This window comes from Natator depressus, chromosome 1 (genome assembly GCF_965152275.1).
Source record: "Natator depressus isolate rNatDep1 chromosome 1, rNatDep2.hap1, whole genome shotgun sequence".
Lineage (NCBI taxonomy): Eukaryota > Metazoa > Chordata > Testudines > Cheloniidae > Natator > Natator depressus.
Genome location: NC_134234.1, coordinates 149891945 through 149918860, shown reverse-complemented (window position 1 = coordinate 149918860; position 26916 = coordinate 149891945). Strand labels below are relative to the sequence as shown.

Genomic DNA, 26916 nt, shown 5'->3' with positions numbered 1-26916 from the left:
CCCTGCTCCCCGGCCGGAGCGCCAGGCGGGCAGAGCAGAGGAAGCCTCCGTGCCCCGACTCCGCTCCCCAGCTGGAGTGCCAGGTGGGCGGGGGAAGCCCCTGCGCCTCAGCCCCATTGCCCTGGCAGGAGAAGAGCAGGGGGAGGGCAGGTGGAAGGGGTTGAGAGGGGCCCCCCACTTGCTCTGGACCAGGGGCCCCACAAAACCCTAATCCGCCCCTGCATGAGGGGTGGAAAGCACCAGGCAGGGAGGGGAGGATCAGTCAGTCACCCCCTCCCTGCGTGAGAGAGGTGTATGGGAGTGCGTGTGTATGTGTCACCGCTCCCCATGTGAACCCTAAAGCCTTAAAAAAAAAAAAAAAAAGGTAAATAAAAAGAATCCAGCTACGCAGTGTTTCTTTTTAACAGGGGCTCAGTCAACTTGATGTTAATTTGAACATTTGTACTGTATAGTTCTCATTGACTGCCATTGAACTCGCTTGAATACAAGTAATTTTACCAGGTGTCCCGTATTCAGCATAGGGAAATGTACGTCACCCTGTGTATCATAGGCCCTATACTACTAGAACTGATTCTTCTTTAACTGAAGTAAGAAGGGCACAAGGCTTCTGGAGAAGCAGGATCTGGGTTCTACCCCTGTAGCAATCGCGACATTCCAAGTAACCATGTTTTTAAAAAATCTTGAAGTACATTCACCAATGAAAATAACACTTCTACTGATTAAAGCATCATAAATATAATGAAGGACACTGCAAGGCATTACATGCTTTCATCTAATATACGTTTGTTTTAGGTTCTTTGATTGCTAATAACTGGAAAATATTTTTCCCATAAAATCTTTCCATTTTATTGCTTCTGCATTGCTTACCTCATCTGCATTTATCTCTCGCTTATCGGTGTAATGAATTCATGACACATTTGGAAGGAATAATAGTACCTTGCACATCTACAGCAACTTCCATCCAAAGATCTCGAATGCTTTACATACACTAATTAATTAAATCTCTCAACACCCTTGTGAGGTAAGGAAGTATTATTAGGCCCATTTTACAGATCAGGAAACCAAAGCACAGAGGTAGGTAAGATAGAAGGTGATTTTTAAATGAGTTTATTGTAAAATATTTATCCTTGAAAATATCAACAATAAAATTAAGTGTTATTAAAAAGCCATCTGTCTTTTATGACGGTATATTAATCCAGACCATAAGAAGATTAGTTTTATCCTAAATACAATTTTGGGAAAGGATAGGCAAAAAGTAATTGGCTAACTCTCAACAAGCATTAAGGCTTTGATTCATCAAGGTACATAGGCAGCTGGGTAATTTTAAGCATGTGACTAATCCCATTAACTTCATTGGGACTAAACGCATGTTGAAGTACCTTGCTGCACTGGGGCCAAATTCACTAAGCAGTACCTAGTACAACCAAACATACGCCAGAATGCACACATCTGTGGGAACACCATACACATACACAAAATGGGGAAGTAAAACATTCATTCTTCTGGGCTGGATATTATTTCCATGTAAATGCCCTCTTCATCTATCTTAACTGCTTTGATCATCTTCTTTGAGATCAAAATAATCACATGATTATTGAAGCTCTTCTGATTTTGTAATGTAATTTTGACAAGAGATACACAAATGAAAAACTGAATCAATCACACACTGTGTAGTCAAATGGGCTATAAAAGAATTTTTTTTTATCCCCCGTGAAATGCTGTTTCAATAATGTGTGGCCCAGCAGTGAATTCCAATTGTAAAGTGGATCAAATAGTGTTTAGAGCTAGTCAAAAACTGCAGAAAAAAAATGCACTAGATTGTTTTGAGATTTTTTCATCAATATTTTTTTGCTGGAATTTCACCTTTTTGAAAAATTCCAACTCGTCTAAGAGCTGGTTTAAAAAAGAGAGAAATTTGGGGAAAGGTTTGAAAATATTTTATGCAAAGTTTTCACTGAAATTTCAAAAATTCACAACCAACCTACAGTTGTCACAAACTTCTGTTTACTACCAAGAGGGATTAACTTGTATGTACACCACATGTCACTGCTAGATGAAACCTAGCAAACTCCTGCCATACAGCAACATTCACTTAGGACCACCTCATCTCTGGTTTTTGCCACAGAGAGTATGAAAAGAAGGGAAGACTTGCTTCGTTAGCCAAAATTCTGTCTGGGGGGGGATGACGGAGCGGGGCGAGGAAGAATAGTGAGCCCATACTTCTTGCCATCTTTCTTCTCCCATACCCAACCCTGTGGCAGTCCCTCTGTGTGAACCACATCACTATTCTCCAGCAAGCCCTCAGGAATTTTCCTGTTTATGATAATCTGATAGAGCCTCTGCGGTCTTGAACCCAGATTGAGGTGGGGTTACAAGGTGGCCAGGGTGCAGCTAGGGAAATTGTACTAACAAGGGAATGTTGAGGTCCCAGAATATAGTAAGAAGGTGCTAGTTCTCTGCGCATGTGCTCCGAGATCAGCAAGAAAATCCAATAGATTTAGGGGCAGCTGCATGGTGGTTATATAATAGATTTGGAGCTTTACAACACTAGTTCTACCACTCCATACATAAACCACTGCTTATGATACTGCTGGATCCATTTGTTAAACTACAGCTTTGGAAAACTTAAAAGACATGAATCGATACAAAAGCTACAGAACTTAAAGCATCTAGAAAAAGCGCTACTCTTGCAATGCTGCACTGTTTAATTCACATCATTTCCAAGGTTTTCATGAGTGCAAAGCAATATCATACAGTTCAGTGGAGCCAACCTATGCAATTTTATGAAGGAATCATTCATTGCTTTGATCCTGTATGAAAGACAGCTATATATTTGCAGACCAGAATATTCTGCTGGTGAGGAATATTTTCTCTTGGCAGGAACCCAAGCATCAAAATGTAGGTTTCTGCAGCTGTGGTGAGTAATCTGTCAGCAGGGAAACCATGACAGCCTAGAGGGGGAGGGAAAAAAAACCCCAGTCATATTGGAAACAGACACTGCAAACAAAATAAACAGGGAAAAAATATTTTTGAGTTCCAAGGCTTTGTGCTGAAAACGATTTTTCCCAGCAGAAACTGCATGCTTAGATTTATTTTCTAGAATTTCCAATGGCAGAACATCAAAGAGTCTAAAAATTAGTGTGTTCTGTTAGTATTCAATAGGTTTCCTCTGTGCACACCATACGTGAATGCACAATAGTGGTGGAGTTCAGAAAAACAATGCTAGAACCAATATCAATACTGAACCAAATTCTGAAGTCTTTTTAACTGAATTCTGTCTGCAGTTACTCCTGATCCGCACTTGTGTATATGGGAGCAAAATTTGGCCTTCGATGCAGACATGAGCAAAATTTCCATTGACATCAATAGGAGTTTTACTTGAGTAAGGACCTCAAGATTTGGCCCAGTTTAACCACAGTTGTTGTTGCCCCATAAAAGAGAAAACCCTGGCTGTATTGTGTGTCACGCAACTTTCTTGCTTGCTTCATACTTTCTGAGAATCTTTAGATATATCAATTGTAGAATGAGAGTATTGGAAAGTGGCAGTCAGAGAGAAGTAAGATTGTATCTAATCAGATTTGTTTTTCTCTATGTGTTTGTATACACAGACCCTGCACTTCTGTTCTTTCTCTAGTTTATATTGCCACTGTTTTACAGTAATATCTGATTGGAAAGCTGTGCTTAGAACAAATGCAAGTTCCTCTGCGAATGCTGTTGACCCCATTTCTGTTTTCTCACTTCGAGAAGGTTGATGTTTGTCAGCATGACTGTTCTAAAACCTACAGTAACTAGTAGTTGTGAAAAATATGACACTGGTAGGAATACTGAGGATGGAGTTACAATGTGTGTTTAATGCTGAATATATTCTTGTAGCTCACATGGTACACTTAGCGTTATCCAGGGCCATAGCCCAATATGTAAGTAGAGAGCACATACTTTTACTTCAAAGGCTTCATTTTGCAACCCTTCAAGCAAAATTCCCACTGCCTTCCATGGCAGCTCTGAGAGCCATCTCTGATGCCATCTGCTATAACCATTTTTTAAAACTGTAGCCTTTATTGCACCATTCTTGGGATTGGTATTTGGAGTGTTTGAAAGAGGTGGAGCTAAGAGATTGCCAACACTATTGAGGTTACAGCAGCATAGCTATGGTGCTGGTGCCGTAACCCTACCGTGTAGGCACACGCTACAGAGACAGAAGGGTTCTTTCATTGCAGCAGTAACTTCACCTCCTCACGCGCTGAGAGTTAGGGCAATGGAAGCATTCTTCCATTGACCGACCAGCATCTGCACTGGGAGTTTAGATCAGCGTGGCTGCAGCACTCAGGGGTATGGAGTTTTCACACCCGAGTGCCAAAGGTGGGTCAACCTAAGTTTTACGTGTAGACAAGGCTCAAGCTAATTGCTAGTGTAACTCAATGACTTCCATACAATAAATTGCAGTTAAAAGAGTAGATCTCACTCGATTAAAATAATCTGGGTCAAGCAAGAGTGGATTTAGGTACAAGCAGGAAAGAGTTGACATTTGATGCACTTAAAACCATGACATATTAGGGTGTGGTTTTGAAACATTTATATTAAGGCACGGGCTTTACTGAGACGTCATGCTAAATTCAAATCTGGATTGAAGGGTAGAACAATAGTCAAGTACTGCCTAACACGGAACTCATGGGTGGCAGGTATCGTAGGCAGGGGTAGGCTGTGCTTCCCCAAACAGCCTAGCATGGCCCTGCCCACGCTCCACCCCCAGGCCAGGCCCCCTCTCTGTGGTTCCCAGCTCCCTAGCTGGCCCGGGCTGGCTGGCCTGCCTCCTGTAGGGACTCAGGGGGCTGGTGCTGCGGAGGCACCGCCTGGCACACCAGGGCTGACCGTGCTGCTGCCCGGAGCACCAGGGCTGGGGCCTCGCCCCGTGCTGCCTGGTGTTGGGGCCGGAGTCTGTGGTGGGGGTGCTCTGGGCTCCTGAAGGGGAGGGGGACAGAAGGGGAGAGGTGAGGTGGGTCTTTGGACACAAGGGGAGGGACTAGCCGCCCCCAACGGCCAGGTCACCGGCCACCCATGCCCAAACTGTTATTTGCTTTTCATACCATAATTGTCCATTTTCTGTTTTCAGCCTCCTGAAAAACCAGTGATTGTGGAGAATAAAATACTTCATCATCAACTTCTTCTGGCTTTCTTGGTAAACAGTGTAAAAAGGTCCAGTCAGAGGCTGCATATTTTCCAGTCTAAAGATAAAAAAGCATGAAAGAGTTGAGTGATGTGATGGTACATTAGCAAGATCTTTAAGTGGTGAGAAACTGGTTTGGGCCAGATTCTGATCTCATTTACACTCGGTGCGAACCCCAAGTAATTCCACTGATGTCAGCAGAGGTAGTCCAGATTGATACGAGTGCAAATAAGATAAGAATCCATGGTGAAATCCTGGGCCTATTCAAGTCAATGGGAATTTTACCATTGATTTCAGTGGGGCCAGGATTTCATCACTAGACTTTTGTCTTTGAAAGGAGAGTAAGAATTGTGGTGAAGCAGCAGGTCAATCAATAAGTACACGCTGGACAGTAATGCCACATGCCAACAAAATATATGGATAATGTCAATAACTGCATATTAAGACAGGCCTAAAAAGGCCTTGGTCAATTCTTTTGACATCAGTAACTCCTAATAGATGAACAAAGGATTACAGCATTTTAAGCAAGTTGAACCATGCCTCTTATTAGCATTCTGGGGACGGAGAGTTAAAATATGATCAGTTAGATCACTGATTCTAATAGAGACTAAAATGTCATTATTTATACTCCAATCACTAATATTTTGTTTCCATTATCTCTAGCAGTTGTTGCTCTGATAAATATTTCAGCTAAATGGGTTTTTAAAAATATTTAAAGCTTTGCCCATTTACAGATACACACAAATCTGCCCAACATGGTGTCCTGGCCGTGCTCTCTATGAATTGCAATATGAGCATTATTGCGACTTAGCCTGAGAAACAGTCAAAGGATCTTCTCTTGCAGTGTGGATATAATAAGGTGGGGTCGGCTGGGAGGACCAGAAGGTTAAATACAGAGTCCTTGAAAAGGGGAGAAGCAGAGCCTTGACTCTCCCCTCTGTTTGTGCCCCAGATTTATGCATCCAGTAAGAGCCCATCCAGAAAGGCCAGACTGAAAGAGAAAGCTTGGCGGGAAAGCCTCAGGTAACTCAGACAGCAATTGTGTTGGTTAGGGGGCTTTGCATTGGTGTGAAGTATACACCAATACCCATGACCTTTCCTCATAAGAACTACCAAATGAGTGCTTTGATGGTGTTGATCTTTAAAAATGGAATCTACAGAAGTGGACCAGAACAAATAAACTCTGTACTGCCAACCTCAAGAGATCAAAAATCATGAGTCCAACACCTCCCCTGCCTCCCCAAAAAAATCAGAAGATTATATTGTGGTTTTTTGCTCTGTTTTTTAATTTTTAAACAACCCGCGCCCATCCCCAGTGCGTCTGTGTGTGGCAGCTACTGCTGTCCACTCTCCCAAATGTATTGGGTAAGGTGATTCTGGCCTCTGCTGCAGGAACTCTCACCCCTAATCTGCCCACCCTCTGCCCAGCAATTAATCCTGTCCCCTTCCCGCCTCAGTTTTGCCCTCACCCAGCCCCCTCCCTCAGTTCAGTTCCCCACCCCATCAGCCTCCACCCTCCCCTCCCCCCGTCCAGCCCACCCCCCACCCCAGCCTCAGCTCTGCTTCTCCTGGTGTTCTTCATTCCTTTCTCATAGACCTGCGGGGGGGGGTGGAGAAGGGGCTTCTTCCCTTACCAGGCTGGAGGGGGCAGCTCTAGGGGCTCTTCACCCCCCTCTGCCCCTTCCCAGGCCAGGTACTGCAGGGGGGTGGGGGAGGAGTAGAGGCAGAGTCCTGTCTGTGTTTCTTATGGGAGAAGGGAGAGGAGCTTCCCTGAGCTGCTGGGCACTTTGATCTCCCCTTCCCTCCCGCCGTGAGAACAGCAAGTGAAGGGGAGAGACTCAGCCAGCTTCCGGCAGGGCTGAACTTTACAAGGGGGCAGGAGCTTCTCGCACCATCGCAAGACCAGCTCCAAAGCCCTCTGAAATACCATCACTCACAAAACATTCACAAGAGCTGGAAACACTGTCAACTTGACCTTTACCTGAATTGTGATCTGGTAACCTTGGAAAGCCTTCATTCGCTCTGCCTTCTCCTCTTCTTGTCCCATACTTATCCATGTGTCCGTAACTAGGACATTGGCTCCACTTGCAGCTTCCAAGGGGTCAGTCGTGAAAAACAATTTGGTGCCATACTAATGTGAATAAGGCAAGGGAGGTCAGACAACTTCATTTAAAACATAAAGTAAACCATATTTAACATATTGGCTCATACCTCTTTGGAGTACCCTTCAGCTACTTTAACTATGTTGGGGTCCGGTTCAAAGCCCTGTCAAAAAGATGATAACGTTACAATGCACATTCACATTATTATTTTATTGAGCTGGTCAGAAAAACTTTGATGGAACCATTTCCCATGGGAGAATGCTGTTCTGTCTAAATCAAAATGCTCCGCAAAACTGCGTTGATTTTACTGAAATTACATTTTGGAGAAAAACTGGGGAAAGGTGTGTTGGAATTCCCTTCGAGAACTGTTTCCACTTGGCCTCCCAAGAACTCTGTTCTACTCCAGACGTCGTCACTGATATTTTTACTTGGCATACAGCAATGCAAAGCTGAGTTGATCAGACACAAATGCAGGGAGTGGGTAGGATATACCACACATTCAAAGTTACTCAGCAAACCACTTCTTTTATATAGAGTTACACATTGCATTTACTATACATTGCATTATACGTTTTGAGATTGGTTTGATTATGTTGCAGGAACCAATCCCTGTGAAGCATATTCTATCCATATATTGTTATTCTTGTTACTAGTAAATGTTTCTCTGGGTGTTCTCCCTCTTATCTTAGCTGGCTCAGACATTCTGTCTTTTTAGCCTACTGACATATTTATTTAGCACAAATGTTCTGTTTTCAGCCTACTGATCTCTTTATCTCCCTAATCCTATCCTCCAAGAAATGTTGAGGCCTCCCTCCAGGTGTTAGTTACTCAGGCCAGGCCAGGCCTCATCAACAAAGTGTTCCAACAATGTTAAAACATTCCATTCTGACACTTTTGAAACAGATTATTTCAATTTTTCATTTTGAAATAACTTTGTCTTGATTTTTTATTCTGTATTATACTATATGTTATCAGATTTTTAAGTTAAAATTAAAACAAAACAATTCTGTCTAAATGAAACATTTCAGTCAATGTAAAGCAAGGAGTTCTTTGTAATTTCCCTTTCCAGAGAATTTTGAAACTTTCAAGTTTCATTCCGATTTGGAACAAAGCAAAATTTTGAACTCCTTTGGGAAGCCAAATGTCCATCCCCTGCACAATTCTATTATTTATATTTAAGTAGGTGCTGAAAGGCCCCAGTCAGGATCAGGACCTCATTAGGTAGAGTACAGCACAAACACACCGTAGAAGGGCAGTCCCTGCCCCAATGAGTCATGCTGCATTTTAATTTTTATATAAAAGAAAATCTATGTAAAAAATCTACCAAACAAAACGTGCATATCCATTGAGATTAAGGCAACTATGATACCAAATAGCAAAGATAAGGAGATTTATATTCCAGCTTGACACCCTGTTCCTCTCCATCTGCTGTGCCTAAGCCAGTGTTTCTGAACTGATGAACCAGAAAGGAAATCAGGGGCATCATGAGATGTTGAAAATTTTATTATAATCTAAAGCAAAGAAAATCTCACTCCTCCACTCCCCACACATCCTTACCCTTGAAGGGAAGTATTCTCTGTCAACCTTCCAGGACACACACAAATAAATTATATTGCCTTAGCATTGTTCTCACTGGAATACTTTTATGGTAAATATAAAGTGGTTTGGTGTTTGTTTACTTTGAATAAGTGGTTGCCAACTTGAAAAGGTTGTGAAACACTGGTATAGGCTATGTGCTGTTGTAAACCACACACTGTCTGCGTCTGGTGTTCTGTCCCATCTAGTGGCACCAAGACCAGTTAGAAAGAATTAAATGAGTCTGCTCTACAGCCTTAGTTAAGAGCCAGTTGACTTTTGGCTCATGCACTAAGCTCCAGAGGTCCCAGGTTCAATCCCACCTGTCAACAACCGGGGTCTGATGGTGTTACACTATGTCTTCCTGGGGATCTCCTTAAATCAAGGTACTGAGACCCGATAGTGAAGCACATAATGGTGGTCTTTTTTAGACTGTAAGCAATGTGGGGTACAGAGCTTATCTCTTTCTTTGCATGAAACTTCACTTTAGCCCCTCTAAAAATAAATAAGAATTCAGCATGTTTTCACTGTGGGCTACATTGTGGTGGCACAATGATGGGGGAGGAACCTCTTCACACTTGTGTGGCCTATGCACAGGCTAGCCAGATTCACAGCTTCTGGGAGGTATGCAAGTGTCTGAGAATAGAACTTGAGTCTTAGAAAGTTTTACTTCCCTTCCTCCAAGTGCAGGACTCTCTTACCTTTGGAGTAGCGACACGCAGATGCATTCCAAATTTAGCAGCACTCATCAGGATGGAGTTCAGGACATTGTTTCCATCACCAATCCAGCTTATTGTGAGCCCCTTCAGATAGCCATAGTGTTCCTCACAAGCAAATAACAATACCGCAGTTATGATTTTGGAGATTCAGCAAACAAGTGGCAAAAGGTGCCAGGAGTGGTGACAACACTAGACTGAGTGAGTGTAACTTTGCCACCTTCAATTAGGAGTAGCTGCCATGTGTGGAGCATTGCTTTGATCAAACCTGTAGCAGTCACAGGATGGTCACTCCAGAAACAAGCAATAAGACTTTACAAAGCTGAGCAGAAAAAAAGCATCCTGCAGCTGAACTTAAATCCAAGAAAAGACAACTGAATGAGTATACCCCCTTGTCTTCTACCAGCAGTTCTCAAACTGTGGGTTAGGCCCCCAGAGTGGATCATGACCCCATTTTAATGGGGTCACCAGGTCTGGCATTAGACTTTCTGGGGCCCAGGGGCCCAAAGCCAAAACCTGAGCCCCACCGCCCGGTTGAGCAGCAGGGCTCAGGCTTTGATTTCAGCGCTGGGCAGCGGGGCTCAGACTGCAGGCCTCAGACTACAGGCCTCCCACCTGGGGCTGAAGCCCTTGGGCTTCGGCTTTGCCCCCCTGGGTCGTGTAGTAATTTTTGTTATCAGACGTGGGTCACGGTGCAACGAAGTTTGAGAACCCCGTCTTATATATAGCAGAGTGTTATTGCTTCACCTTGACTTAAACTTTGATTCTAGTGTTTTCATAGCAGAAATATATATAGCTATCAAAAGGTAAAGGGCAGGATTTTCAAAAGCTCTTAGGTGATCTACAAAGAGAAGTTGTCTTGAAAGCCAAGGAGAATTGTACTCCTATGGCACTTAGAGGCTTTGAAAATCCCACTCCAAGTCTACTGGGAGTCAAGTGGAGTGAAATTCCTATTTCTATTTTTAGCTTTGCACATGTATCAAAAGGTTTAGCAATCATCAACATTTTAAAAGCAGCTATGGGCACTCACGGTTAGGCCGTGTCTGCACTGAGGATTTGCCCCAGTTACGGCCATTGGTGTAGCCGCAGCAGTACAAATTTGTATAGTTAAGGAAAGCCACAGTTAGTAGTGGTAGAGGTTTCAAACTGAGGTAAATGCCACCAGTACAAATAGTGGCTTTGTCAGTTTACAGTTAGGGTTTGTACCAGGGCAGCTATACCCGTAGCTGGCCATTGATGGCTGGAAGTGGGGGCAAATACTCAGTATATGCAAGACCCAAGAAGGAGCAATTGGAAATGAGCTCCACAGCTCTGCTGATCAGACCAATTGAAGGGGTCCTTTTCAAAAAAAGGGGCTTATTTAAAATAAGCCTCTCTGGATGTACCATAGTAACTCCAGGGCAATATGCTTTTTATACAAAGATAAAACCAAATATGTTCACTCTTTCCCCTGTGCCCCCAATATGGATGAGAGGACTTGAAACATGATCTACAGCCCTAGGTCACCCGTTCCCGCCCAGTTTGCTGTTGTATTGTAGTAGCCAAAAGCCATTGCCATTGAACAATTATTTAAATTAAAAGACTTGGGGTTTAGCATAGTGGACAAGCATCCATGCAGACAGTCTCAGCAGAGATCTGGGGGCCTGAACAAGAATAGAGAGGGAACTCCCCTTTCTCTCCCAGAGATGGCCTCTCCAAAGCAACTTTTGTGGACTTGTTCCAGGGCAAAAATATCGTAATTTCCGACAGTGGCCACAGCTTTTTGTGTCAAAAATAGCAACATTTGGGATATTTAATGTAGTTCATAGAAAAGTACTTGAGAGCCAATCTCTGGTGCCTGACTTCACCCCTGGGCCCATATCATCCTTTGGGAGGCTTCACAAGTCCCCAGCTGTAAGCCCAGCATTGCCAATTTGGTTTGTCCTTGTAGCTGGCAGGCAATTGCATCTCCTCCCGGCACAGCTACAACCATTTCACCAGCTGGAATCATAATGCAAATGACTCGTAGGCAGATCACTGGCTGAAAGGATGTTTCTGGAATACTATTAGGGGTTTACAAAAGAACAGGATAGGACTTGGTGGATACAGGGTATTGGAGAGTAACAGCTGGACAGATTTTCCCTGCATCCCCAAAAGCCCCACTGTATCCCGTTCTAGTGGTGTCCTCAGAGGAGGCCATGCCAAGCCTGTAGTTTCAGGGGTTAATTCCCATCTAGGGTACAGTAGTAGCAGGGTGGAACTCCCAGCTGGGAGCTAATTAGTTGCAACCGAGCCTGTTTGGGCTCATTACTTTAAAACTGAAGTTACAAACTGTAGTGTGCGAGGCACTTGCTGGTGGGCCATGGAAAGCTGGCCACTCCTATGGTGCCAACTCCTCTTTATTTCCAGATGCTAAACTGCATTAAAAGAAGCAAACATATATTAAATACTTTCCTATGTGATGTTCTCATGTAGCCAGTTTGGCCACAGAGATGCTATGGGATGGCAAATAGGAGCAGAGATGGTCCACACAGCCAACTTTATATTAAAATGCGGCCCATGCTAAAACATTGAGAAACACAGCCTTAAAAATGGTTGCGAGATACAAGGGGGTTGTGCTGACCCAAATCCAGAGGAAGGAGCTCTGAGGAAGCTTAGGAGTTACCCTGTATGGTTTGCACTTCTCCTTTTTCTATTTTAGAGTTCACTGCTTGTAAAACTGCACAGAAGGAATACAGCAAGAGACTTTTGCTGTAATGGTAACAATCAAGGTTAAACCAGGACCATGACAATGAAGCCAGAGAGAGTGACATGTGACTTTTCTCTCCTGTCATTCCACCCTCAACCCTAGTACGCGGCCTTAGGTATTTTATCCAGTTGGCCAAGATTGCGCTACAGTTTCCCTTTTCATTTTAGGCATGACAACCAAGTATTTTGGTTTTTAGTAAAACCACAAAAACTGAATGTTCTTAAAGTCTGGAGCCCTTTCCCCCACATGATTGCCTCCCTTTGGCAGCCTGGGAGTGCTCTGAAATGCGACAAAACTTGGCTTCTGCTCTTTACTGAAAAGACCCACCTATATGATTAAAGTTGCCCATACAATCTATTTCTTTTCATGTCGAGACTTAGTTTCCAGGTTTCATGCAGTCCCTACCCTGGGCTGCAGCTTATCAGAAAATTTCAGAAAAAACACAAACTGAATACACATCAGTTGTTGTTATTTTTGTTTGCTTGCTTATTTTAAAGGAAGCCATGCCGCAAGCCTCTTCTTCTGAAAGTGGAAGAGGCTAGTTTAGTTAATTAGGAAGTTTCAGGTCTATCTCATCATCTGATCTTCTTTCTAGCCAGCCACAAACTGTAACACCAGCTTGAGTTGATACTGTAAATTATTGACAATATTAATTATACAGTATTCAATTATAGCATGCATTTGACTAATGAGTCAATAATTTGGCATAATTTAAAACATAAATCTAGTGGGGTAGTCAGAAAACATATTTGTACAGGAGGCAGCGTGGTTCAGTGGATAGTGCTTCAGCGTGGGAGTCAGGAGACCTGTCTTCTATTCCTGGCTCTGCCACTGACTTGCTGTGACACCCTGGGCCAGTCACTTCACCTCTGTTTCCCATTTTGTCTATTTAAACTGTAAAGTCTCCAGGGCAGGGACTGTCTTTTACTACGTGTATATACCACACCTAGTACAATAGGGCCTTGGTTAAATTGGGATCTCTAGGTGCTGTTGGATCATATTAAAGAAGTTCTGTATTAAAATCACAAATGAGTTTGATTCCCTATAGTTTAAATTCCAGGGTATTACTAATTAATAGGTCTCTTGGTTTTTGGTACTGTTTCTCTCCCTCTATGTGTGAAACTTGCAAGCTGCTAATTGTGTTAGTACCTTCTCAGACAGAGTCTGTTCTCAAAGCAATTCACAGAGACTCAAAGCAATACTCTGTAACAACAGAAACAGTACCCAGAGACTCCCCGCCCTTTTGTTGTATTAACAATTGTGATTAAAATAGAGATAGAGGATGTATGTGGATGGATGCTTGGTGTGGATAATAACTGAATGATCAGGGAGGTGCCAGCCTAAGAATCCAGTGTCCATCGGCTGAAGAAGGCGTCAAGTGGAAATAACCAGAGGACCCCCGGAGGGCAGACTGGAATCCACCCAACAGCCTCAAGAATGGGAGAACCAAAGAACAAGATAACATCTAGCAGCACGGAGCCGTCAGGAATGTGCCGTCTGCTGATTGATTCAGCAACAGCATGATGAAGCAATTCCTATAGACTGGCATAGGAAGAAATTCCTATAAAAATGGACTCTAGAAAGTGAGAACTTTGGGGGGTCTGATTCTGCAAACCAACTTCCAGGAGCATCAGATGAGCATCTGACAAGGCCCTGCTCCCTCCTCATGTCCAGGCCACCTGGCCAGTGGCTTGGCATGAGCAACTCTAAGGCTGGTAACTATGATAACAACCTTGCAGAACCTCTGTGTGTGTGTGTGTGTGTGTGTGTGTGTGAATGAATGTGTGAATAAATATGAGATTGAATGGAATGTTATAGCTGTAACTAACTGCTTACTATGATTCTTTCTGAATTCACAATAAATGTGGTATTTTGCCTTTTTCCCTTTAATAAGATCCTGCTGGTTTTTAATTTATTGGTACAACAGTGCTACCATAATATGAGCACTCATCATTTGATAGATCCATGAGTGGCTATTAGCCAGGATGGGCAGGGATGGGGTCCCTAGCCTCTGTTTGCCAGAAGCTGGGAATGGGTGACAGGGGTGGATCACTTGATGCTTACCTGTTCTGTTCATTCCCTCTGGGGCACCTGGCATGTGCCACTGTCGGAAGACAGGATACTGGGCTAGATGGAGCTTTGGTCTGACCCAGTATGGCTGTTCTCATGAAGTGAGTGACAAGAATCTCTTAGTTTGGGCTCTGTGGGCCACATAGTTGATGGCAAAAGAAGCTAACAGGGACCATATGGCAGCTGTCTTTGATTTGGGCAATAGTGCAACAACTCACGGTATTGAAAATACTTAAAGAGGAACTTCTCAAAGTCTACAACAACAAAGGTATAGAAAACTTAAAGGGGGAGAAGGACCATGTTCTGAAAGAAAACAAAGATAATAAAGTGAGCAACAAACAAAAATTAAAAAGCAGCATGGTATTTGTATTTCCTGACGTGCCCAGCATTCACTATCTATGAGGATGGAGCAGTCACTCAACAATGGCAGAAATAGACAAGCAGACTTCGAAATCTGTCAGCTCTACTTGATATTGAAATTCCAAGTTTCACTTCTGCTACTTTGTGGACAAAGAGGGTAATGATATTTATATATCACTGGTCAACTAACCAGTTAGCAGAGGTGAGAATAGCCTTGAGAAAGAGTGAGCATTCTGCCTGACCACCTCTTTACAAAAAGGATTGTGGTGTAGGAAACATATGACTTCAGACAAGTGAGATAAGAACCAGGTGAGGCATTGACAAACTGATCCACACTCACATGTGAGTCAGCTGACATGGACAGAGAGATCAAGATCTAAATAGTACAAAATTGTTCATCAGTCAAGCTTCACAGAACACCTCTTAGTAAGCCAGAGCTTATATCGAACAGAGTTTAAGCATTGGATGAACTATGGAAGTGGCAGTCATGCGCCTTAAGCATGGAAGAGAATGGAAAACCTGTGTGTACACTAAAGGCATACAAGCCTATAATCCTAGAAGGCCAGGTCTCAAGAACACCCAAAATTGGGTCTCAAAACACTTGCAGAAGATCTGGTGGGTCATGACTACACCCAGGAGGATACTCAGCTCACCAACTGGTTGGAAAAGAAGGTCATAGTTGTGGAAAGAAAAAATACTTCATTGCACAATGCCTATTCTAGGTGACAGAGTTAAAGCTGAGCATTGGCAAAGGGAAAGCTGTCTTATGGAGTTAACATGTGAGAACTCCAGGTTAGTCAGGCAATGGCTACAGAATAAGACACTGAATCGGAGGCATATGAACACAGTCTTCGTGACTGGAGCACAACTCACAGCCTGTCAGAAATGCAGTGCTCTGAACACAGGACAGGAATAGAGAAAGCTCTGAAAGTAAACCAGAAGCACTTTCTGAAGTATGCATGTGTAAACTAAAATAGCAAAAGTGATGCTGTAAAAAAGAAGAAGAACAAATTAATGGGAATTATAACAGAGAAGAATAAAATGCTGTTAAAGCATGCAGAGATTCGGGGAAAATGGAGATCCACTGGCACACACAGTAAAAAGAAAAATCAGTCCTCTACTGGAAGAATTCTGGGGGCGTACTGACAAAAGAGAAATTGCAGAAAAATATTTATAACGCTAAGGTAATAGCTGTTATTAAAGAAAAAACCTTTCTGGGGTTAGACTTGTTTAGATACACACCTACTTTAATGTTTCTCTGTTGCTATTGCATTTTGTGTGTACATCTGTCCGACAGATTTCATATGTACGCAGCCTATCAATTCAGATATCACAAAAATGGCGTTTTAGCTGATTTTAAAAATAACTAGGAGGATGCTCCCCTAGATTAGTCTTCCTACAGTCAATGTTCAGATAATATATGCCTTCATCTCCCTGAAAATCTTGCAAGAAACCCTGTAGTCCTGTTACAGGAAGTAACATCTGGACTCTATGGAGCTAACGGTTCCGGTGCAATATCCTACCTCTGTTCTTGGAACTGGTGAAATTCACTGAGTTATTAAAATACTGGTTTTTGCAACTACAACACAGTATGCAACAGGACAATATGTTCCCTGCTACTGTCTGATGCATGAGAGAACAAAACCAAGGAAATCCCACTGCAGAAGTGCAAGCCAGAGAGGAAAAGAGGCTATGTGGGTAGCCACCACCAATAGTCTATGGGTGAGATTTTTACCCAGGCTCCACTTCTTTTACTCTGGGTAAAAGGGCCAGAGCAGTATAAGGGGAAGAGGCCAAAAGTCCCAGGTGTGGCTGGGGGAAGAGTCAGGGAGTGTGGGAGATAGTGGTGAGTCTGCCTTCTGAAGACCCCCTTGCAAACCTTGGTATGAAGGATGTGGCGGAGAGGTTGGGGGTTGGCAGCGGTCTGTCAGGGTGGGTCTACATTTTGGGCAGCCCAGTAAGGGTGAAGTAACATAAACAGGAGCCTGGACTTGTCTAAATTATATGGAGGGAAGCAGAACAGTCCAGAATCAGGAGAGTACTAAAGTGGCTTAGCTCCCACTCCCCCAAGGCTGCAAGGTGCCCTCTTAGAGACAAAACACAAAATCTCATCCTATCTGTCTACCTCTAACCTCTCCCAGAAAAACACAGGGCAGGGCTGGGAGTCAGGAACTGTTAGGATATAGATATTCAAGCCTGCCTGCAAAGGCCTGTACTCTAAGAATTTAGGTGTATTCTTATCACTTGGCTAGTTATAGAGTTATAAAAGAAAGAATCAAAATCACTGTCTGCCAGCGTAAGGGCCTTCTCTTACTGTGACAGTCTGAGGCCCTGTTCTTAGGCTAAGGCCTTTGGCTAAGCAACCGAGGCAGCCATAAGCTGGAAAGTGAAAGGTCACATCCTCACATTCCAAACTAGTCACATTGAAAGAAGGTGCTATTGGGCTGTTAGGAATACAATCCTGTCCCGATAGTGCCTATCACCTCCAGAGAAAGGGAAGTGCCTAGAAAATGTAAAAGGAAACTTAGTTTGATAGCATCCTGTCTGGCAAGAACTCACTTATCAATAGCTGGGATGTGAAATCCTCACTTCTGTATTGTTTTGTCATTATAGTTTCCACTTTGCTATTGTTTGTCTGTATAATCTCTGTCTGGTTCTGTGATTGTTTCTGTCTGCTTATAATTAATTTTGCTGGGTGTAAACTAATTAAGGTGATGGGATATTGTAACATGATTATGTAACCAATTATATGTTAGGATTGATTAGTTAAATTTCAGGAAAATGATTGATTAAGGTATAGCTAAGCTGAACTCAAGTTTTACTATATAGTCTGCAGTCAATCAGGAAGGGTGGGGGAAATGGGAACAGGGAATGGGGGTAAGGAAATTGGAATCATGTTTTGCTAAAGGGGGAAATGAGAACAGGGAATGGGGGTAAGGAAATTGGAATCATGTTTGGCTAAGGGCAGGAATGGGAACAAGGACACAGGTGTAAGGCTCTGTGGTATCAGAGCTGGGAAGGAGGACACTAAGGAAGGAAACTGGAATCATGCTTGCTGGAAGTTCACCCCAATAAACATTGAATTGTTTGCACCTTTGGACTTCAGGTATTGTTGCTCTCTGTTCATGTGAGAAGGACCAGGGAAGTAAGTGGGTGAAGGAATAAGCCCCCTAACAGGAACCTGCTACCTATGTGTCATGTTTTTTCTTTCCAAACCATAGAAGTAAAGTCAGAAAGAAACATGGAAGTTAATAGTGCGTGCTTTTTAAGCTCCAGCAGAAAGGCATCCCAGAGTACAGGTGACAGTGCAGTAGTGAGTGGCACTGCAGCTGGTAAGTATGGAATATTAATACCGTTATATAAAACATATGAGTCATATATGGCTATTGAAAACTTGCTAATCTCTGGTAGGAAAATAAGTGCTAATAGGTAGAGTGTTTATGAGACAAAAAATAAAAGCCCAGATGAAACTGTTTTACAATTACACTCAGCATTTAAATGAAACAAATGACTTTTTATCATTTCCAAAATTCTAGTTATGACTCACTGCCTTACATAAATTAAGCTGCACACAAAGGCTGGCTGAATGCATCTCTCTCAAGTGTACCTCATTCTGAGGGATGACTCATTTCAGTTCCAAGGTTACCTCTGTTCCATAAAGACTTGGTGTCCCCTCACTTTTACAGCGGAAGATGACTTCTAACAAAAACAGGGTCATCAAATGTAGAAGGAGTCATTTACGCTAAAGCAGACTGAAGCTCCCGAGTCGTAAACAGCGCATAACATGTCTCCTGCGGCTCTTTGCAGCACATATTAAAACGCTGTGTGATTTAATTATTAACCAGTCAGGATGCTTTAACTATGTTATTAACCAATTGTACTTGATAAAATAGTAATAATACTTGGTCAGTCATTTTGCTGTGAGAAGAATATATATCTATATAAAAATGAAATATTTCCCGTCATACTGTTCAAATATGAATACATAGTACTATAGTAAATGAAACAATGAATTCACACTACTGGGGCTCTTTGGGTAATGTTGATTGCTAATTTGGCTCCTGAACCACTGAGGTCTGAGTATCACTGCACTAAAGGAACGAGCCCGACAGCATGTAAAGTTTCCTGCATGAATAATTTTCTCTCCCCCTCATTCTGGTTCTTTGCCACATACTCTCCTACATTTGGGCCTTCACAGGCTGAGACATGACTGAATGATCTAGGAAATGGATAAGAATATAAGAACGGCCGTATTGGGTCAGACCAAAGGTCCATCTAGCCCAGTATCCTGTCTTCCGACAGTGGCACATGCCAGGTGCCCCAGAGGGAATGAACAGAACAGGTAATCATCAAGCGATCCATCCCCTGTCACCCATTCCCAGCTTCTGGCAAACAGAGGCTATGGACACCATCCCTGCCCATGCTAGCTAAAACCACTCATGGACCTATCCTCCATGAACTTATCTAGTTCTTTTTTGAACATTGTTATAGTCTTGGCCTTCACAACATCCTTTGGCAAGGCGTTCCACAGGTTGACTGTGCATTGTGTGAAGAAATACTTCCTTTTCTTTGTTTTAAACCTGCTGCCTATTAATTTCATTTGGTGACCCCTAGTTCTTGTGTTGTGAGAAGGAGTAACTAACACTTCCTTATTTACTTTCTCCACACCCGTCATGATTTTATAGACCTCTGTCATATCCCCCTTTAGTTGTCTCTCAACCACATCAATACAAAGTAGTTTCTATTCATTCAGAAAGTAAGGAAGCATTTGCCAAAATTTTCATCCATCCCTACAATGTACTGATGAATTTTATAAGCCAGTTCTTCAACTGGTTGTAAATTGGCATAGCTCTATTAACTTCAGTAAAACTATGTTGATTTGCATCGGCTGAGGATCTGGCCCTGTATGTGTCCAATTTTACATAGTTATCACATAAAATACTATATTAAAATCAGAACAACAAAATATGATCCTAATTCATTCCTTCTCAATGTAAGCAAGGTTTAATGTATCCTCATTAGGGACTTACACTAGTTTAACTAGTTGAACCAGTGCATCTTTCTAACACAAGACAAGGTCTCAGTCTATAACTATAAACAGGTTACGGCAAGGACTTCAGAATGAAATGCTGGCTCCATGGCAAATCTCTCACTGACTTCAATGGGGACAGGACCTCACCGTTATCTTAATCTGTAAAGCACCCTCCACATTTTTTTTACATCCTGGGCTCAGTCCAGCAAGTAATTTAATTATAAACTTAACTTCATTCCCACATAAATTGATGGGATTATTCAATTGCTTAAAGTATATTGTCTGATTGGGGCCTCTATAATCAACACATCTTCCAAATGACATATCAGTTCCATCTCAAAATATCTAAGGATAAACTGCTTGGAATAGGACTTTTCCCAATATTTAGCAAGACTGATTAGTTTTCTAAAAGCTGTGTTCTTATCAAGAGAAAGGTATTATTACCTGCAGTGTAAGGTAATCAGCTAAAATCTGGATAGGATGGTATGAATCAGACAAACCATTGACTATTGGGATTGAGGCTTCTTTCGCCAACAGGTCCAGATCAGATTGTTTATAAACTCGGGCCAAGACTGCATTTGTCATGCTAGACAGCACCCTACGGTAAAGCAAAAGATATCAAAGTCAAACATCATAAATATATTGCTTCTTTATTCTTCAATGTGCAATGTATAAATATTAATAAGTGGTGGTAATGAATAAATTTTTTCCAGTTGCCTGAATAATATACGATGTCTGAATAATCCACTAAAATGCAGACATTTAACAAGCTGTAAGAAGTAAAAGGAAATTATTGCTCCACACACAATCCCATTCAATGATTTTCTATTTCATTTTTGATTGTCACTAAAGCAGAACTAATGATGCAACATTAATAAATGTGCAGGTAATAGAGGCGATTGTTTGACAATATAAAATGACAGGGATTCGATAACTCAGAAAGATGTAAAGAACAACAGTACCATCCTAATGTGTAACATATATAAATAATTCTATTTTGTGACACACACAGTAACGCTATTAAAGTGGCATCAAAGTTCTAAATTAAACTACAGGGATAAAGATATTTAGCATACATCACTGATCTCTAACTACAGCTCATGGTGTTGTGCCTTGGAAGTGGGGGTTCACAGAGGAGTATGGAATGAGAGCACTGCATTTTCTATATCATATGGATATTTTTAGGTGAATCTAGCATGAAATCAGAGGCTTAGCTTTGCAATTCTGTGCTTTTGTGGAAGTAATCAGGCCCTCAAGTATAATGATTTTAAAGTATTTTGTATGTTCTAATGTTTTCTCGTAGCATCTTAAAACTAAAAAGGCAAAACTGTGAACAGAAGGGTATGGAACTGTGACACAGAGGCTACTGGTGGTTCATTACTCTGTCAGCAATTCTTGTCAGGCCTGGCACACTCACTGCACCTTCCACAGTTGTCATGATCTGTACCTAAAAAGTGTCGTGTAAGGTATCATACACAAACTGGTTTCACAATGGTCCAGAAAATCATTGTGAGGTGTACGTACAGGATATGTACAAACAGTTATAAACATGCACTAGAATTAGATTCTTTAAATGTGTTTGGCAAGCAGTACATAGGCCTAGTCTGCCCTAAAAAAGGGAATGTGTATTTGCTTGTCTGCCCAGCCTGGTTGTCTGTCAGAGACAATGATGCTACATTTACATAAGAGGTAAACAAAGCCATCAAGCTGGGGAGACAGCCTCTTAACTATCACAACAGGGGCAGCAGACTGCAAAAGTGAACATGGTCTCAGCTCCCTGGTGGACACAGCAAGCTGAGCTCCCAGCAAGGCTTCCTGGCTCTTGAAGTAGGCTCAATGAACTTTGGGAGGATATAAGGATAGAGAAAAAACCATTCTGGCATCTTTCACCTGAAGAGACAAAGGAACTGAGGACTCTAAGATCCGTGAAGGGTTCTGGCCAGCTATGCTGGAAAAGAGACTTTGTGAGAAACGCTTCTTTGAACAAGAGAGTCTAATTAGTTAAATCAGGTTTTAGTCATAGAAGCATATTTTTATTTTTGTTTGCATGTAACCCTTCTATCTTTATTCCTTATACTTGGTATCACTTAAACCTATGTCCTTTTCTTAAATGAACTTGTTTTACTTTTACTATAAACCAATTCAGTGCAGGGTGTGTTAACCCAAGTTAAATTAAGAGGCTGCAGTGTAATGTCTCTTTAAAGGAGGAACAAACTTAATAACTTCTGCAAGGGTTCAGTGAGAGGGCTGGACACTGCAGGGCAGATGTTTCTGGGGAAATCTGGGACTGGGAGGGTGTTGGGGTCACTCTGCAAAAAGTAACTGAGCAGTGGGAGCCAGGGTGTTACCTGCTGGCGTTAGGGCTGGGCACCCCAGCAGCATAGCATTTAAGGCACCCAGAGTTGCAGGGCAGGTGGTGACACAATCCCTTACTGGTCTTGATTGAACCCTAAAATGTCACAGGAATGCTCTTACAATTGGTGGATTGCTGACCTGCCATGATGGATTCTTACATCTCCTCTGGAAAGATAGGTCCCAGTGTCAGAGTCCTTACACGAGCAAGTCTCCCATTGAAGTCAATTATATTGTTGTTACAACTGAAGTCAAACATTCTTTATTCAGATAAGATTCCCATTAAGGGAGTTAATTCTCTTTACTGAAGTGCCTTTGCAGATTAAATTGTTGATGCCACCTATACAGGTAAAGAGGAAGAACTGAACAGAATAACCTGTAAGGTTGCTGTTTGTGCCATTATTTTTTTCTAGCTAACACGTTATAAAGGTGTGACTTTTGTTTAATCTACCTTGGATGCGTGTTTGGGGAAAATGTAGTTTTATCCAAACTCGTCATCATATGACTGATAAAGAGCTTCAAGAAGATAGATCCCTTTCAATGTACGGTAGCTACAGGGAACTCAGCCATAACATGGCCTGATGCTAGATTTCTTGCCTAACCTGTTGCAAAGGTAGCCACTGAAGTGAATACTGGAATCAGTGAATATTGACCATGTGCCTTATGATTAAGGTATCACCTTTTGTAACTCTGACTCATGTCACAGAACTGGAGCCAGGAAATAAAGGCCAGTCTCTTACCAGCATTACTGTGTCACACATACCTTTGTTATGCTACTAGAAAGTCCAACTGAGAACTGAAGGTCCTGTTAGAATCTAGACCAGACTGAAGTCACTAGGAAGCTGGAGCTGGCCTGAGAGGAGACCAGGCTCCCCCATGGCTGAATCGGGCTGAAGCTAATTTGAAAGAAATAGCTTACAGCTGGGTTTGCCCAGAAAGGGAGACCTGGACTAAATCAGAGTGATCTTGAGAGAAGCTGGAGCCCATTAGGGTGTCCGAGTTTCTGAAGACAATCGGAGGGGCAAGGCCCTGCACCCTGGGGCTGATTACCAGTGGTTACCCTGTATCTGGGAAAGTTACCAAGATTCCTATGTTGATACTAACTCAATGTAAAGCTTATGATATTTGGGAGTTTTGAGATGTCTGGTGTTTTTCATAAGGCCCCCAGGTCCTGCAGACATGTGATTATGTGTGACTCTCAACTTTAATTTAAAAAAAATTTCTAGCCCTGATGGGTGTGGAGGAAAGCTTGAAAATGTGACCCGAGTGCACCTTAAAGCCTCAAAAACCAAAAGGCAAAGAAAAATAATTCCATGGTTGTTATTTTTTTAAAAGTCTTGTAATTTTAAAGCTAATTTCGAGATTTGGGAGCACTGGGTGTGGCAATAGTGCAGACTCATGTAACAGCTCCCAAAGATTCAAGGAGACAGGGAAGTGTTTCTATCCAAAATGTATATCCCTATTGTTTAAAAATGTTTATTGAATAAATGGTTTAATCTTCTAATTCAACGCTACTAAGTCACTAGTGGGGTTGTTAAAATGGCTTTGGGGCATATTTGTTCTTGTATAAGTGGTGGGTAGGTCAAGGGTGCAAGCCTATCCCTTACAAATGTAGGAATTGACTCCTGCTCATCTCCGTGAACTGTCAAGTTTAACAACTGACTGCTTCAGTGCCAGTGCTGCAGCTCAGCACCTGTGCTGTCGTGATGTGTGGTGACCTGTATTGATGTCACAGTAGAACAACATGGCATAGCAGGTACATGGAATGCTGGCAGCGTTTCCATTTTCCTGATGGACCGGACATACTAAGCAGCAGTGAAAATGTTAAAGACTCTTCATAGGCTAGAACTCTGTTATTGTGTAAGTGTATGTCTTTAAGAGCTATTACATAGCACAGAGGAGCTCTGTTATGGCCAAATTATAAGTCACTAAAATGTGTTCTCAGTGGAAACACTGACAAACGCTGACCTGCAACGAGGCTGTATTTCAACTATAATAAAACCTGTTGGCCTTTTACAGCCCTCTATCCCCCTTTACATTAAGCCTCAGCCTCCACTATTTCTAAGCCTTTAGAGCCCTAGGTATGAAACTGTAATTATTTGAAATACTCTCCAGACTTGTTAAAACTCCAGTATTCCTTGTTTTTTATTGTCTGTTTATTTTCATGCTCCTTGAACCAGGCTTCTATATTGGTATCTACCTATATGCTAATAATGCTAGGGAGGTCACTCACAATATTTCATTTGTTCTTTGTGTGAATGGACCAGTCCTGCTCCTGGGGAATCAAAAAGAATTTTGCTATTGACTTTATTCAGAGCAGGAGCAGGCCCACTGTATCGATCAGAACATCTTTGTTAAGTCGAGCAGCTTGCCTGCCAGGTCAGTAAATGACCAACAGCCTCCAAACTAAATACAGGGTCTGTGTTTTTTCTGTGCGGTATTGCCTGGGGATGGCTTTCTTTTAAGTGGTGGGGGGGTACTCTCCCTGGTAAGTCTCACCCTTTTCCCCCTGTCTCTGGAACCAGTTGCTAACAGCAACGTCTAAACTCCTCATCTTCCCTGCTAAACCATCCTCTCTTCCTCCCTCTGTCACCTTTGGCAACTTCCCTACCCTCCCTGTCAGTTTGGTTTGCAGGCTGGAGGCCACCCTCCACTTCCCTCTTTCCTTTGACCCCCTACCTTCATGCTGCCACCACATCCTGCCCGTCTCCAAAATCCATCCATTCCTTAAGCAAAAAGAAAAAAAAGCCCCGCTCTAAACAATTCTCACTTGAATTACTGCAACTTTTCTTCTCTGGCATCATGGACCCTCACCTCATTCCATCCAAAGTGCAGCTGCAAATACCTTTGCTCTGACCACATCCAGTCGCTCTTTAAATCCCCTCACCTTTGCCTTGATCAAATGTGGTCTTCACGTTCCAGCTTTGGCAAATATCTCCCAGCTGCCACTGTGATTTTTGTGTCCATTTGATCCCTCTCTCAAGCCTGTCAACAATTTCCTGCTGCTTGCTTTTCAAACCCTCTTAAATGGTGCGTTCTCACTTTACTGCTAGCCAGTGAGAAACCAGCAGGCAGGAAGGGGCTGGGAGAACAGTGCTCTCTCGAGCTGGGGGAGGAGCTCTCCCTCTGCCTTTAATAGAGCAGGGGAAGCTGTCCCCCTTCTGTTGTAATACTTCCCTGTCCCTAATGTCCCTGGAGTTACACCAGGGATGAATGTGGCCTGGTGAGTTTGGATGGCCTACCTGGATATAACAATAGCTGCTCTAGCAGCTTCATTTGAGGCAACATTCTGAGGTGTAGAAAGAAAGTCACTTTGGGAAAATGAGGTTGAATCCCATTGTAGCATTTGAATTCAAACAGAAGGGAGATGAAGTAGGACTGAACAAAGGAACAACCCAGAGATGGAACCTGAGACTGTACTCTGCCTCCCTGACAGCTTAGGCTGCCTCTCTCTGCAGCTCCCATCATTCAATGGGTGTTAGAAACCTACATGTATAGCTACCAAAGCAAGCCATTGGGTGGTGCTTTAAGTAAAACATGTTAACATGAATTACAATTAATGCATATTCTGGTGTCTTCAATATCGAGTCTGAAGAGACTGCAAGCCTGACTTTCTATCGTCACCGCCCATATCCACTCTCCTTCAACTGATGAAGGTGGAAAAGGACACTCTAAAATGACCAAAAGTTTGGTCTTTTTCTATGTTTTCCTTGGATTTCATTGCAGAGGGAAAAGCAATGCAGTATTGAGAAACCATCACTCCAGCTAACAACTGCAAAGAACACAGTCAGCAGGAAAGAGAAAATCACAGCTTGCTGATTATGTTTCTTGAATTGAGCTTGACAAGCCTGAGGTTGTGTGTCTTTCGACGGAGCAGAAAGGACCTTTCGAAAGGTACTAACCTTGGAGCATCTGAGCCCTGACACATTAATCTTAAACTACAGAGGGGCTTCTTAGAAAGCAGCACAATACTCCAGATTGTATGAGTCATTAATAAAGGCTTAATGGGGAGCGAGGCAAAGTGACAGCATCTGCAAGAAATAGCCTCCCACTTCTGTGGTTTTAAAAGCTCTGGTCAACTTCCTGTAGAATGGGCTGGACGGGGGGGAATCCAAGGGCTCAATTCACCCCTACTGGATGGAAAAAATGCAAAAAGGTGACAAGTGAATTTTTTGCAAACTGCAAAAATGTGGAGAATTTTGGATGCCTTTGAAATTTCATGGAAAATAATACTTGGGGAGTCTAAAATCATGCAAAAAGTTATTGGCAACCTGGTGTGTTTATTTCACAACATTTTCTCACCAATTTCAGCCAGATCTAGCACTTTCATATATGTAAAACAATCCCATGATATTTTACCAACCGTGCTGTATCTGTGAGACTCTCGTTAATGCCCAAATGTATATCCTGGGTTGTAAGGAAACAAGGATGTCCCCCAAGGAGAGCAAACCCTGCAAAGATTAAAAACAAAACACAATCTGAATGGTTACAACTTGAGATTTAAAAATAAATCCTAGAGAACAGGTATTTGCAACAACAACAGCGGTAAGGAAGGCACCCCCTTGTTTAGGACATTTAATGCCAGACTTCACAAAACAATGGTAAATACACACTAGGGTGAAATCAATTCAAGTTCAGACAGCCCTCCTAAAGGCCTTTAGACACCACTTCAAACCTATATTCAAGGCAAAATCCATGCAAGTTCATGCATGGTAATATCACTGAATCCCCACATTAAGGGCTGGGTTATTCTTTTCTCACACTAGTTTATAGCCACTGATCTTAGTGAAGGTACAAATCTGTGTAAATCTAGTTTA

The 26916-nt window shown here is 42.4% G+C and overlaps 1 protein-coding gene across 1 annotated transcript in view; it reads right to left on the bottom strand.

The window, feature by feature from the left end:
- Positions 1 to 1098: 1098 nt before the first annotated feature.
- OTC (ornithine transcarbamylase) overlaps positions 1099 to 26916 on the bottom strand; it is a 38877-nt gene continuing 13059 nt past the window's right edge. Inside the window, exons 4-10 of the mRNA XM_074946281.1 lie at positions 26463 to 26550; positions 20192 to 20345; positions 9543 to 9665; positions 7376 to 7429; positions 7146 to 7295; positions 5085 to 5222; positions 1099 to 2951 (exon numbers count right to left, since the gene is read on the bottom strand). Of these exons, the coding sequence (XP_074802382.1) occupies positions 2892 to 2951; positions 5085 to 5222; positions 7146 to 7295; positions 7376 to 7429; positions 9543 to 9665; positions 20192 to 20345; positions 26463 to 26550 (767 nt within the window). The 3' untranslated portion in view covers positions 1099 to 2891. The remainder of the gene's footprint in view (positions 2952 to 5084; positions 5223 to 7145; positions 7296 to 7375; positions 7430 to 9542; positions 9666 to 20191; positions 20346 to 26462; positions 26551 to 26916) is intronic.